We start from the raw sequence: 12,721 nt of genomic DNA, 5'->3' as shown, positions 1-12,721 counted from the left end.
GTTTTACGGGATTAGATAGTCCAAAGGTGATGGAGAGGGGACAGGTGACAGTCGGGTGTCAGAACCAGGATGACTCTGGGTATTGCCCCAGTCAACTCCTGCTTGGCCAGTTGCCCCTGAAAGTTCACAATACAAATTTATTTAAGCATGTATTTATATAGAATGTAAGCACTCGGGGTGCAGACCCCAGCCTCAGGATAGAGAGGGGTCAGGTGCAGTCTCAGGAGTCCGAAGTGAGTCCTCAGGAGGCAGCTTCTCGGCCAGAGGAGGGAAGCGTAGCCATAGCCAGGGCAGAGCTCCGACTACAGAGAGGAGCCTGAGCTGTGTGTGGCTTCAGGCCTGAGGTGAAGTCCTGGGAGTGGCTTGGCCCTGGGGCATGGCTTGCCTCTGAGGTGGTAATACCAAGCAGGGGCCTGCGCCTGCTGTCCGGGGTTCGAGGGACCCCTTCCCACTGGGGGCAGTGGGAAGGGAATAGGATCTATAGGCCAGGCCTCCTACACATAAGCGTTTTTCCCGTATTTGCCGAAGCTGACGTCGTCTTCATACGAGGTTGCTGCGGCGCGCACATGGGCAGCGGGGCCAGTGGACTGCACTGTGGAGGCCTTGTAGGGCAGCCGGGTGCTGGCAAGGGAGGGGCCGGTCAGAAGGAGGTGCAACCCTTGCTGCCGCCCCCCTCCCCACAGCAGCTCACCCTCCCTTACTTGGTGGCGTCCTCTTCGGGAGCACAGCAGCAGCTGGAGCAGAGGCAAACACCGCCCAGGATGGTCAGCAGGGAGGCGCTCCAGCCCAGGTAGAGCGCAGGGCCCAGCTCATACCTGGGGACAAAACAACGCAAGTGGTGCTAGCTCCGGGACATGTCCAAGTTCCACCCCCAGGGTGGGGCTCCCACACTCACTTGGTTCCGGGGTACAAGGGGTCAAAGAAGTCCCGGGTGATGTTGGAGGCATACCAGGTGATGGCCACCATCCCGCAGCAACCTAGCGCAGGGAGAGAACTGCACTGGAGCCCTAGGCCCCTAGGGAACTAGGGGGAGGGCCAAGCAGGAGCAGCCTAGAGAGTAGGCTGTGGGGTTATCAAGTCCAAGAGAAAATTTCATTCCCTCCCTTTCTCCCCTCTCCCCAGCTCATGACCTTTCTAGGGCCAATTGTGAACCCAAGACCCAACCCATACTCTGCTCCTCAGCCAGCCCGTGTTCCCCTCTTCCTCCCTGGCCAACTTTGTTCTTCCCTGCCCTCCAGCGCCTTGTCCTCACTTGGACTATGCCCCATCCTTCCTAGAAGGCCCAGCTAGCCCTGTCTGCCCTGACACCTGTGTCCTTTGACCTCCCAAAACCCTCAGAGCATTGGTTCTCAACCTGTGGGTTGCGACCCCTTTGGCGGGTGAACGACTCTTTCACATGGGTCGCCCACATTACGATTCATAACAGTAGCAACATTACAGTTATGAAGTAGCAACGAAAATAATTTTATGGTTGGGTCACAACATGAGGAACTGTATTTAAAGGGCCAGAAGGTTGAGAACCACTGCCTCAGAGCCTGTGACGTGCCTCTGCCACTCAGGGAAAGCCTGAAGCCAGTGGACTACAGGACCAGCCTTGCCACTCGCTAGGGGCTTGTCTTCCAGTAGGTCCCCTGACCTTTCTGAGCCCATTTCCACATCTGGAGTTCAGGACGAGACCCTCCTTCCCTCACAGGCTTATGAAGTGATGTGTGTAGGTATGCTTTACAAACCGAAAAGGGAGAGCCAGTTTCTGTGCACTGTGTGTGTGTGTGTGTGTGTACACACATACCCTGTGAGCTTCCCTGTGTGTGTGTGTGTGTGTGTGTGTGTGTATACACATACCCTGACTCTGATCTTCCCAGTGTGTGTGTGTGTGTGTGTGTGTGTATACACATACCCTGACTCTGATCTTCCCAGTGTGTGTGTGTGTGTGTGTGTGTGTATACACATACCCTGACTCTGATCTTCCCAGTGTGTGTGTGTGTGTGTGTGTGTGTATACACATACCCTGACTCTGATCTTCCCAGTGTGTGTGTGTGTGTGTGTGTGTGTATACACATACCCTGACTCTGATCTTCCCAGTGTGTGTGTGTGTGTGTGTGTGTGTATACACATACCCTGACTCTGATCTTCCCAGTGTGTGTGTGTGTGTGTGTGTGTGTATACACATACCCTGACTCTGATCTTCCCAGTGTGTGTGTGTGTGTGTGTGTGTGTATACACATACCCTGACTCTGATCTTCCCAGTGTGTGTGTGTGTGTGTGTGTGTGTATACACATACCCTGACTCTGATCTTCCCAGCCAGGCTGTAAGCTTGGGAGGGCAGACCCTCACTTTCCCCTTTGGAATCTCTCCCCACCTCGCCTCTGCCTAGCTCCTGTGGGGGCTCAAGAAACATTGCTAATGGGCTGATTTGTAGCCAAGGGATTTGGTGAGTGCAGGTGAAGCTGAGGTGAGCAAGGAGAGAGGGAAGAGCTTAGCCTGGGAGGGCAGGTGTCAATGCAGAGGGGAAGGAGTTGGAGTTGGAGCAGACAGAGACCCTTGGGGTCTGTTTTGAGGACTACTCCCAACCCCCCACCACAGCGCAGGGCCCACCCATCACCCTCCTCAATTACCAGCCAGTATGTATAGGGCCCCGGCAGTGGCCGCCAGCTTGGCTTTCCTGGAGAGCACCAAGGTCCCAATGTTTGTGCAGCGCAGTCCCAACATGCCCAGGAAGAGGCCCAGGAAGCCCAGGAGGATGGCGGTGATCATGAGCGCCCGGCAGGCCTGGATGTACCCTGGGGAGGTGGGTGACAGGATGGGTCCCTGAGCCTGCCACTTGCCCCTCCATCTCCTCTCCCCTCAGTGACAGCCAGCCCCTTACAGCCCCTGCTCGGGCCTCAGTCCCTAGAAGTTCAAATCCTCTTCTTCCCCTTGGGGTCCATCCAGCCTATAGGCTGAGGGGTCACACCCCCTCCTTCCCAGGAGCTCACCTCAGTCCCAAGGAGTCTCAGCCCCTCCTGCCCTGCCACCTGCACCAGTGCACTTCCCCTGTACCTCCACCTCCGCCTCCGCATAGGGCTTCTCAGCACTACTGACTTGGCTGGATGATGCTTTGTTCTGTGGGGCCATCCTGCCCATTATAGGATGTTTAGCAGCATCCTTGGCTTCCACCACTAGATGTCAGTAGTCTCCTCAAGGGGGACAATTAAATTTGTAGACTGTCAAATGACCCCTGGGGGCAAAATCACCTAGTTGAGAACCACTGTTCTGTTACATCACCACCAATCTCTGCTGTGCATAGCAGAAATCACCTGTGTAACCCCAGCCCCTTCCCACACCTGCCTCTCTCCAGGTCCTACCAAGTACCTAGCACAGTGCCAGACATCCTGACCTGAGCTTCTTCCTTGAGTGATCAGTAGGGGGCAGCAGTGGCCTATGGGTCTCTGGGTCCAGGGCCGTTTCTAATCTGGGAGGTGGGATTACCTGGGCCCAGGACCAAGCCAAGTCAGTTTTGCACATGTGCTTTCAGTGCCTCAGTTTCCCCTTTCTCAAAGCTGAAGGAAATGGCTGGCTTCCTTCCTGGTTCCCCTTCCCCCCTCCTTGACTTTGATAGTTGCCAAGCACCCAAGGACCTTGCACTCCTTTCCCAGGTGGGGCAGTGCCATCAGTGCTGAAGGGGAAAGGCTGGGTCCCTGCCAAGAGGATGTTTAGTGGCATGGAGCTGGGGGGGAGGGAGGAGGGACAAAGTTCTCTGGGAGCATTTTCTCACTCCCAGCCATTCCCTCTGGAGTTCCCGCCCTCTTCACCTGCCGCATATCCTATTCCCTCCCACCCATCCATCTACCCACCTCCACCTGGGCAGACCAGCTCTGGTAGACAAAGGGTAATTAAAGGGCCTGTGAGAACAGGGACCAGAAGGCTGCAGGCTAGGGGTGCACAGCTTGGAGGTGACTAAATGGCAGGACCCCTCTCAGGACTAGAACCAGCCTTGGAGGTCAGCCAGCTTTAGACTCAAACACAAGTCAGGATTCCAACCTGTGTGCCTCAGGGTACATTAATGCTTATGCCTGCAGTTTCCCCGGTTCTCTAAAAATAGGTTACTAACACCCCCAACAGCAGAACTATTGTAAGCAGCCCTAAAATGGTGCAGTGAGGTACCCAGCACCACACCCGGAACCAAGATGCCCCTCAGCATGGACAGCTGCACTCTGCCCTTCCCCCAAGCCCACTCTTGCCTCTTCATCTCTCATGCACACTCATGCTCTCTTTCAGGTCAAGAGCAGCAGTTCAAGGGCAGCTCACAGCAAAGGCCTTCCTCACGGTGTGGGTGGGAGGTATGTGAGGTGGGATGACCAGGGCTGCTGAGCTGGCTGCCTCTCGTGTCCCTTCTGGCCACTCAGCATTCTGGGCTTCTGGCCCAGTTCATACTTGCTTTTATAGTTTTGTTTGGGGGGGAGGGGGATGGGGGCACTTGCCTTGTTAAGTCCTAGAGAAAGTGATGAAAGGATGAAGCCTCTCCAACTGCTCTGGGAGATTGAGAACAGTGGGGACACAAGAGACCCCCTTGGACCCCCTAACTGCTCAGAGCATCTCTGACATCCTGGGGGATTGGGTGTAGCCCTGCTCTAACCCAGTGTTGGCCTCCGTTCCTTCCCCTGCCTCCGGCACCTGCAGAGGGGACCTGGAAGAGTGAGAAGGCCCCGGGAGAACCCAGTGAGGCTGTGGGAATGGCACCACATACGGTTCCTGGTCATGATCCCCTCTTGGTTTTTGGTATGGGGCTGACTGAAGGCAGACTCCCCTAGGGAATAATGGGGGGCTACTCATAGGGTGAGCAGGAAACAGGAAGATGCTACAGCTACCAGGGAGAATCCTTCTCGGCCAAAAGAGCTGTAGGCTCTAGCTCACCAAGAACTGAAAAAATACACCCCCAGGCACCTCGAACACACATGCACACCCTCTCACCTGCTCACATTAGACCAGGGGTCCTCAAACTACGGCCCGTGGGCCACATGCAAATACAAATATTTGTTCCCGTTTTGTTTTTTTACTTCAAAATAAGATATGTGCAGTGTGCATAGGAATTTGTTCATAGTTTTCTTTTAAACTATAGTCCGGCCCTCCAACTGTCTGAGGGACAATGAACTGGCCCCCTGTTTAAAAAGTTTGAGGACCCCTGCCTTAGACACTCAGGACTCCTGAAAACAGTCCTTTCCCATTCGCCACGGCGTTGACGTCTCCGTGGGAGCCTGTGAGGCTACGGAGACTGTCTCAACTCCCAAGAATCCAAGATAGGGCCTCCTCTTCACCCCACAAACCCCAGCACTCCCAACCCAACACTAACATGCTAACATTGTTTGAGTGCATATAGCTGCTAACACCATGTTAACATTTTTCACCTTTTTATTTCTTAAAGTCCCCACGACTATTATGATTCTAATTTTACAGATGGGTCAAATAAAGCTCATTTTACCACCTGCGCAAAGCACAGAGCTAGGACACAGCAGGCGCTGGCCTGGCCGTCTAATCCTGGTGCCTGCACACCACGGAGACCGAGTGGCACATGAGGGCAGGGGGCCACGTGTGACCAGGTCACCGCTGCAGTTCTCGACAGGCAGCTACCCCCAGCAATCCCTTCTGCAGGAGCCCTTCTGAGCTTGGTCAGGCCTCTCTCATCTGTACGGCACCCACGGCCAGACCCAGGCAGCACCCAAACTCCCAGAGCTCTCTCCAACCTCCCACCCTCCCTCTGCTCCCTTCACCCTCCACCCTGTACCGGAGAGGGCCAGCATGGACGGGAACTCCCAGCAGTTGTGGACTCCCAAGGAGTCGGTTGCGCAGCTGTACCAGAGGTTCTCGAAGATGGTGTTGGTGGTGATGACATTCCCATGCACAGTGGACACTCTCCAGTAGCTGTTTGGCAAAGTCACACCCAGCATCAGCAGTCCCACAGCTGCCATGAAGAAGCCAAAGGTCTCCACAGCCACTGACATGGTGGGACGCAGGCCCTGAGGGGCACCTGTGGCCCCAGAGGGAGAAGGGCTGAGCCCCGGGGGACCTTGACGGGCGTTGGCTAGGGAGAGGTGTTAGGGCAGGGTGGGAAGAGAGAGAGGGGAAGGACGGAAGGCCAGCGGCAGCCTCGGCCTCAGGTCTGTCTCCGGGTTTCTGCCTTCCTTCTCTCTTTCTGGGTTTCTGCTTCCCTGCAGGTCAGCAGTCAGAGGAATGAGCCAAGAGCCCGTGGCAGATGTTGATGAGATGTAAGGAATAAACGAAACGGGCCAAAAGTCCACTGCCTCTGGCTGCCCTGGGTTCCCCGCCCCACAGGGTGTGGGGGGGGACTTACCGGGGAGTGACTAACGGATGCAGCCAAGGAGGGGCCCCCATGGGAGGCATTGGGAGCCAAGGGGAAGCGTGTCTCTGACTCAGCTTTCATCAGGGGCCAGAGAATGGAATAAGAGGGACAAGAAGAGACGGAGACAGTCACCACGGACAGGCACGGCAGCCTTCAACAGGGAAAGAACAGGGAGCAGAGGCACTACCTGCTGCTGTTGGTGAGAACAATTCAGGAAACTGGAAGACCTAAGGGTTGGGGCATTGAGTCTTCCAGGAAGATTAAGGTTGAAGAAGGGAACAGGGTCTGTGGGGGAAACCAATGGCTCTGGAGTCCAACCAACCTAGATTCGCACCAGATCCCATCATTTACCAAAGTGACACAGAATAAAGTTGGAGCCCCACGGGTTCACTTCTGCTTCTGTGAACTACAGCTCCTCCTCCTCCTCTCATAGGTTGTAAGAATTGTGACCACAGATCCAAGCTCCCACACAGATGAATTACTCGGTCCTGCAGATCCAGAGTGAAGCCATCAGAGGTTGCTTTCCTGCAAACTTCAACTTCCTGAACTTGATTTCTCCCATTTGGTGGGTTGGTCTTTGACCCTCGGCAACAAGCTTGATCTTGCTGCCAAGGGTCCCAGAGAGGGGATGAATCTCAGGCTTAGGTGATCCCATGGCTAATCTACGCAGCTCATTGTTATCAGAACTGTCACCAGCTCTGCTAATTATGACGGATTAGAAACCTCTGGGTCCCCACCCCAAGCTGAGCACCTGTCCCGGAGTAGCCAGTCTCATTTCCTGCTCCAAGGGCACAGCAGGGCAGCCCTCTTCTCTTCTGGCAAGGGTGCTGGGGCTCAGTCTCCCAGGGGCTGACCCTACTACACCCAGGCAATTGCACAACACGTCGCTGAGCCAAAGTTAAGCTCCCAATCCCCTCCTCCCCACCTCAGGCTCCTGTGCTCCCCGCAGGGGCCTCCTCCCCAATCGATCCCCCAGCTGGGCTGGCTTGGCTGTGGAATGAGAGGTATGCAGTGAAGCAAGACAGGCCCAAGCTGAGCCTGGCACAAGGTGGGTGTGGGGCAAAGCAGGCTGGGTGGGGACTGGGTCCCCACCTTCCACTCAGAGGCTACAACTGGGGTGTCCTGGGTTCCTAACCTCTTTTAAAATTCCTGCCAACTCCATGCCAAATGCCTGTTTCCTCCCCACCATCTCCCTCCCCGCCCCCAACATCACCCCCTCTCCTAAGGAGGCTAGGGTAGGAGGAAGGGGAGGAAGCAGGAAGACAAAGGGAGGGGAAGGGCGGAGGTTTTGGAGGAAACTGAGTGGGGGGGCCCCCTGGTGTGGAAAACTCCACGTGCTAAAAGGCAGCTGAGTGGGTCAGAGGAGACAGGAGACATAAATCCAAACCTGTCCCACCTCCTGTCACTTTCTCTCAGGATCCGAGGGCTGTGTGGAGGCCACGTGGCTTTGGTGGGGTTGAGGGAGGAAGGGTGTGGGATCTGGGCAGCTCTGCAAACAAAGGAGAACCCTATACCAGCACGGAGGTAATAGAAGAACAAAGAGCAGGAAAGGAGCACATGTTACCCCAACTTCTGGGCCCAAGGGAACCTGCCCTTTTTTCAACACAGACACAGAGGTTCGCAAGTCAAAGCCCAATTTTATTTACACTCATCCTAAAGCACACGATCTGGGGCTAGAGGACAGATCTTGGGGAGAGGAGGTTGAGGCCACAGAGGACAGTAACAGGGTGCAGAAGAAAGGGACGCAGCGAGAATGGATGGGCCCTCTCTGAGTGTTCTCCACGGGCGCCCATGTATCCCTGGGCAGAGGCAGAGGTGCAGTCTCATTCAGGATTTGGACTTGGATACAGCAAGTCCGATGAGTCCAGCCAGTCCCGCCACACCCAAGGCCATGCCTCCAACAATGGCCATGCCCACCAGTCCATCTGGGGAGAAGAAAAGGGAAATTGTCAGAAGCTGAGCCCCCGCCCACTAGGACCCTGGCTACTATCTTCTTCCTGCCCACTGCTCCTCAACAGCTGTGCCTCTCCACCGGATGCACGGGGTGAGAGACTCCAAGGGTTGGACAAAGGCTTCTGGGGTTTTGAGGAGGAATTGCTGGGAGGGGGAGTCATTTAAAGTGCTCTCTCATCGATGTTTCTAACTCTCTATCTCTCTCCATTTCTCTCTGTAAAAAAATCAATAAAATAATATATTAAAAAAATAAAAATAAAAAAATAAAGAGCGACCAGAGGGCCCAGGCATGGGGTGGGGAGAGAGAAAGAGGACTACACTAATAGTTAGAAGGACCTAAGGATGATGGGGGCCAGCGAGATAGGAGAGTCGAGAGTGGAGAAAGACAGAGGGGAAGGCGTTCACCTTTCTTCATGGCCTTGTCAATGAGCCGTTCCAGTTCTTTGGCCTGGTTGTTCTGGGGTTCTGTCTGCAGCAGCCCTCGCACATACTTTAAAGCCTTTTCATATTCCTACACTCGGAAAACACACACGCACCCCTCAGTATTTCAGCACTCCTGCCCATCAGAGGGGCCTTCCCTTCATTTGCCCTGGGGGCTCCTCCTTCTACCTCCACCCCCTTCCCTCACTCCAGCCCCACCCAATGGAGTAGAGTCCACAAACAACCCCAACTGTGTGGGGATGATAAGCTAGGGGAGATAACAACCCAAGGCCCGGGGCTGCACCCCAATCCTGACGTCACCTTTTCCCCACACCCTCAGCACCCTGATCCTCTGCCTCTCACCTTCCCTCAGCATCCTGACCTGCTGTCACGTTGCACCTCTGTACCCGATACCACCCCCTGCCTATTGCCCTCTTTAGGCTCTACCTTGAAGAGAAAGGAGAGGGTGGGCTATGGCCCATCCAAGTAGGATGGAGTGGAAAGGGAGCTCTCTGCCTTACCTTGAGCCGGTAGTTCCCCACAGCCAGGTAGAAGACATAATCCCGCTGCTCCTCTTTGCTCCCTTTGAGCAATAGCTCTGGGGAGGAGGGAAGAGGAAAGGATGAAAACCACTTCTCTCTTTTCCTAGTACTTGTGTCTGAGACCCTTTCTACTCTGAATTCCTATACCATCCTGGGGGAAAGTCCTGAGCCTCTGTTTCAGCTCAAGTCACATTTGGTTTCTAGTCAGACCTATGGGCAGCATGAACCCAGGCTGCCCGAACACCCTAGTGATCAACACTCTGGTACCAATACTACAGTCAATCCTGGTTCATCCAAGTAAACTGAAAAGAAATCAAGGCACTGGAAAGGCCAAGAGGTATCTCTACTCAGTTTTGACATCTGTTGTTTCAACTACAGTTTCTAGTTGCCCAAATAAGTGTTAAAAGTAAGTTTGTACTCCCCACCCCACCCCCCTTTTAAAAAATCAGGTGAAAACTCACCTTCAATTAGCCTTTTCTGAATACCACCACCTGACTCTTAATTCAGTGACTTCCCAGAGGCTTATGTGTTCAATTGTACTCTAAGCACTAGAATTTGTTGCTAAGTAGTTTTGTGGGTGTTGATAAATCTTCCCAGTGTCTGTACTATCTCCTCAACTAGACTGGCAACCTCTTAGAGACCACTTCTTCTATAGCTGTGCCCTGTTGTAGAGGAAACCTTAAAAAAATCTGAATTGGCAAATCAGACAAATGTAGGGTAAGATTATTTGCACTAAGAATTTTTATAGATTTATAATAGGCATTCTTTGCTAGTACACTGACTGTTTTCTTAATTACAATTACTTGACCAAGACAGAGGGAGTTCAAAGAAATTTAAAGGCCAAATACTGTGGCCTCTGACAAATGGTGACCCATCCCAAAACAATGGGAAATAAGATTCCAATCAAAAACGCATCATTTGCTCACAGGTTTTTGGGACTGTCTTCTGCACCTCTTCCATGCCACCCTCACAAAAGGTTTCAACAGCTGCTGAATAAGCGACATGGTGGGGGGCAAAGAGCACAGGACTGAGACACGGGAGATAGGAGCCTCTAGTCCTAATTCAGCCATTAATAGCTGTAGGCCTTCAGACAAGTCACTTTCTTTATGGTTAGATTACCAGATCACCAAAGTCCTGTGGACACTGACATGGTCTGACTGTTTGGCAAAACAATGAGGTGGTAATTAGCCCAAAGTACACTGGAAGCCAGGCTAATGTGTATGGTCCTTTGTTACAGTGAGTTTACTGTAAAATAACTGTTCGGTGTCTGTAATACGGGGTCCCATGTTGAAAAAGAATCCCACCACTTGAGATGGAGGAAGGGAATGACCAATGGCAGGAGAGCGGGGAAGACCCTGATTGCAGTTGGGAAGGGGGGTAGGGTAGCCTGGCACCTCACCCTCCAGCAGTGCAATGCCTTTACGGATGTCATCGTTGTACTTGCTTCGCACCAAGCACCAGGCATACTCAAATTGCGTGCTCTTGGACACCGAGCCTGCTGCCTTCTCAGACTGAAATTTCTTTTCAAACTTCTGCCATAGGAGAGGAGAGGAGTCACTTAGAAACGAAGAGGGCAAACCATTCTCTATCAGGACCCTGTGTCCATTTCCCAGTTACACTCCATCCTTCCCAGTCTCTGCCATATTTCCCTTGCGGGTCTTCATACCTGGCTCCACAAGTTCTATCTCCATCTCTGGGACCCAGGCTTTCAGTTTCTTGTGGGCGGCATGTCTCTGGACAGTCTCCCACCCCTCCCCCACATCCCTGCTCCCTCCCCCTACTGGTACTGAGTGGAGATGCCACCTGGTGGCGGTTCCAGGCACCGCTCCCGGAGCAACTGACCCCGAGTGGCTAAACAGTAAACATGCTGTTCAACACCAGTCAGAACTGCTCAGCAGCCCACACAGTCCCTCGTCGGAGACTGCTTCCCCCATCCCGTCCCGCTTTGCCGAGTCTGGACTTTTTCTTATCTGCAAAACCGGAACAAGATGCTGCCTACCTCTCAACTCAAAGACTGATATATCGCCTGCGATGTACTTAGCATCGTGCCAGATACAGTGAGTAACATATGAAACTTTATGGTGGTCGCCACCGAGGGAGCACTCTAAACCAGGCTAGGACACTGACCTAACTGTTGCACGCACCCAGAACCCATCAGTCTTTCCAAGCCAGACTCCAGGCCTTGAGTCTGAGGCGTGGTGGCGTAAGAAACTACAAGTCCCATTAGTCTCTGGGGCAAAATGGAACATCTCGGCAGGAGACGGACGCTGCAAAGGCTGCCGGGAGTAGTAGTTCAGCGTCACTAGGGAAGGCTGATGATGAGAAAAGGGTTTGGCCCCTATCCGATTCTTCTCAGGACCCGCCCGCCCGAACCTTTCCTCTCCCTCCCTCTGGGCCAGGCCTCACCAGCAGGTCGTCCACAGACACCAGCTCGTTTAGCACGGCCTCCATGGCCGCCGGCCCCGCAATCCTCACACCTCAGACGTTACTGTGCCACCAACTCCATGGCCCACTGGCAGGAGGGGAGAACAACTTCCGGCGTTCAGCGGAAAAGGGCCGCCTCCCCTACGCAGAGCCAATCGCTTCACTTAGCCGACGCAAGCCCGCCCTCCGCCCGCGAGTGGAGCCCCGCCCCCTCCTCCCTGCACATTGGGCGTGCCGATGGCGTAATTCCTTCCCTCAAAGGGTTCCCACAGTCACTCCCACCGCCAGCGGGCTGCTTACAATGCCACTCCCGGCCTTCCTGGGTGCCCTGCATGTGCCGTCCTCCAAAGAGTATAGAGGAAGGTGGAGAACCGGGCATGGACCACATAATTTTAGGGACCCGCCTAACCCTACCTGTCTCACCCTCCAACTTATGATAAGCTAGAGGACCCTCCCAGAAACCTGGGACCCTGGAAGCTATGTGACTTTTCAGTGCCAGGAAGAAAAAAAGAATTACCGGCCCTAGTTGGTTTAGTCAGTGGATAGAGTGTCGGCCTGAGGACTGAATGTCCCGGGTTCGATTCCAGTCAAGGGGACATGCTTGGGTTATGGGCTCAATCCCCAGTAGTGAGCATGCAGGAGGCACCCAATCATTGGTTCTCTCTCATTGATGTTTCTATCGCTCCCTCTCCCTTCCTCTCTGAAATATATATATTTATATAAATATAGAATTACCAGGATCTCTACTACTGGTACAATACAAGAGGGAATAAACTGGACCTGTTATCCATCCACCCAGAGACTATAAGAAAAGCTGTTGCCATTACTTGCAGAAAGGGTCCAATCTTTTAAATATTACTTATATAATATTCCCCCGAGGGGAAAGGACTGCTGTGTGGGGTGAAGGGCAATGAGGAGGTTGGCAGTGAGGAGCAAAAAAGCATGGAAAGGTGAAATGCTGCTGGCTCCTCCGGCATCTATTTTATGCAGTGATGGGACTGGGTAGGTAATGACTTTCAAATTCCTTTTACCTTTTTTTTTTAA

At 53.6% G+C, this 12,721-nt stretch overlaps 2 protein-coding genes across 2 annotated transcripts; both read right to left on the bottom strand.

The window, feature by feature from the left end:
- On the bottom strand, positions 1-6,293 carry CLDN15 (claudin 15). The gene is made up of 5 exons (XM_006773402.2): positions 5,763-6,293; positions 2,617-2,781; positions 896-977; positions 702-815; positions 1-621 (listed from the first exon to the last, which is right to left on the bottom strand). The coding sequence occupies exons 1-5, from the start codon at positions 5,977-5,979 to the stop codon at positions 495-497; spliced, it is 705 nt and encodes a 234-aa protein (XP_006773465.1). The 5' UTR covers positions 5,980-6,293; the 3' UTR covers positions 1-494.
- A 1,662-nt stretch (positions 6,294-7,955) lies between these two features.
- Positions 7,956-11,787, bottom strand: FIS1 (fission, mitochondrial 1). Its single transcript, XM_006773401.2, has 5 exons — positions 11,660-11,787; positions 10,653-10,785; positions 9,233-9,309; positions 8,697-8,802; positions 7,956-8,263 (listed from the first exon to the last, which is right to left on the bottom strand). Exons 1-5 carry the CDS (start codon positions 11,702-11,704, stop codon positions 8,166-8,168), a joined length of 459 nt encoding a protein of 152 aa, XP_006773464.1. The 5' UTR covers positions 11,705-11,787; the 3' UTR covers positions 7,956-8,165.
- Positions 11,788-12,721: the final 934 nt, after the last annotated feature.

The sequence above is a fragment of the Myotis davidii genome, unplaced genomic scaffold (genome assembly GCF_000327345.1).
Source record: "Myotis davidii unplaced genomic scaffold, ASM32734v1 scaffold726, whole genome shotgun sequence".
NCBI lineage: Eukaryota > Metazoa > Chordata > Mammalia > Chiroptera > Vespertilionidae > Myotis > Myotis davidii.
Note: the sequence above shows the minus strand (reverse complement) of the source record. Positions and strands in the feature narration are given on the sequence as shown.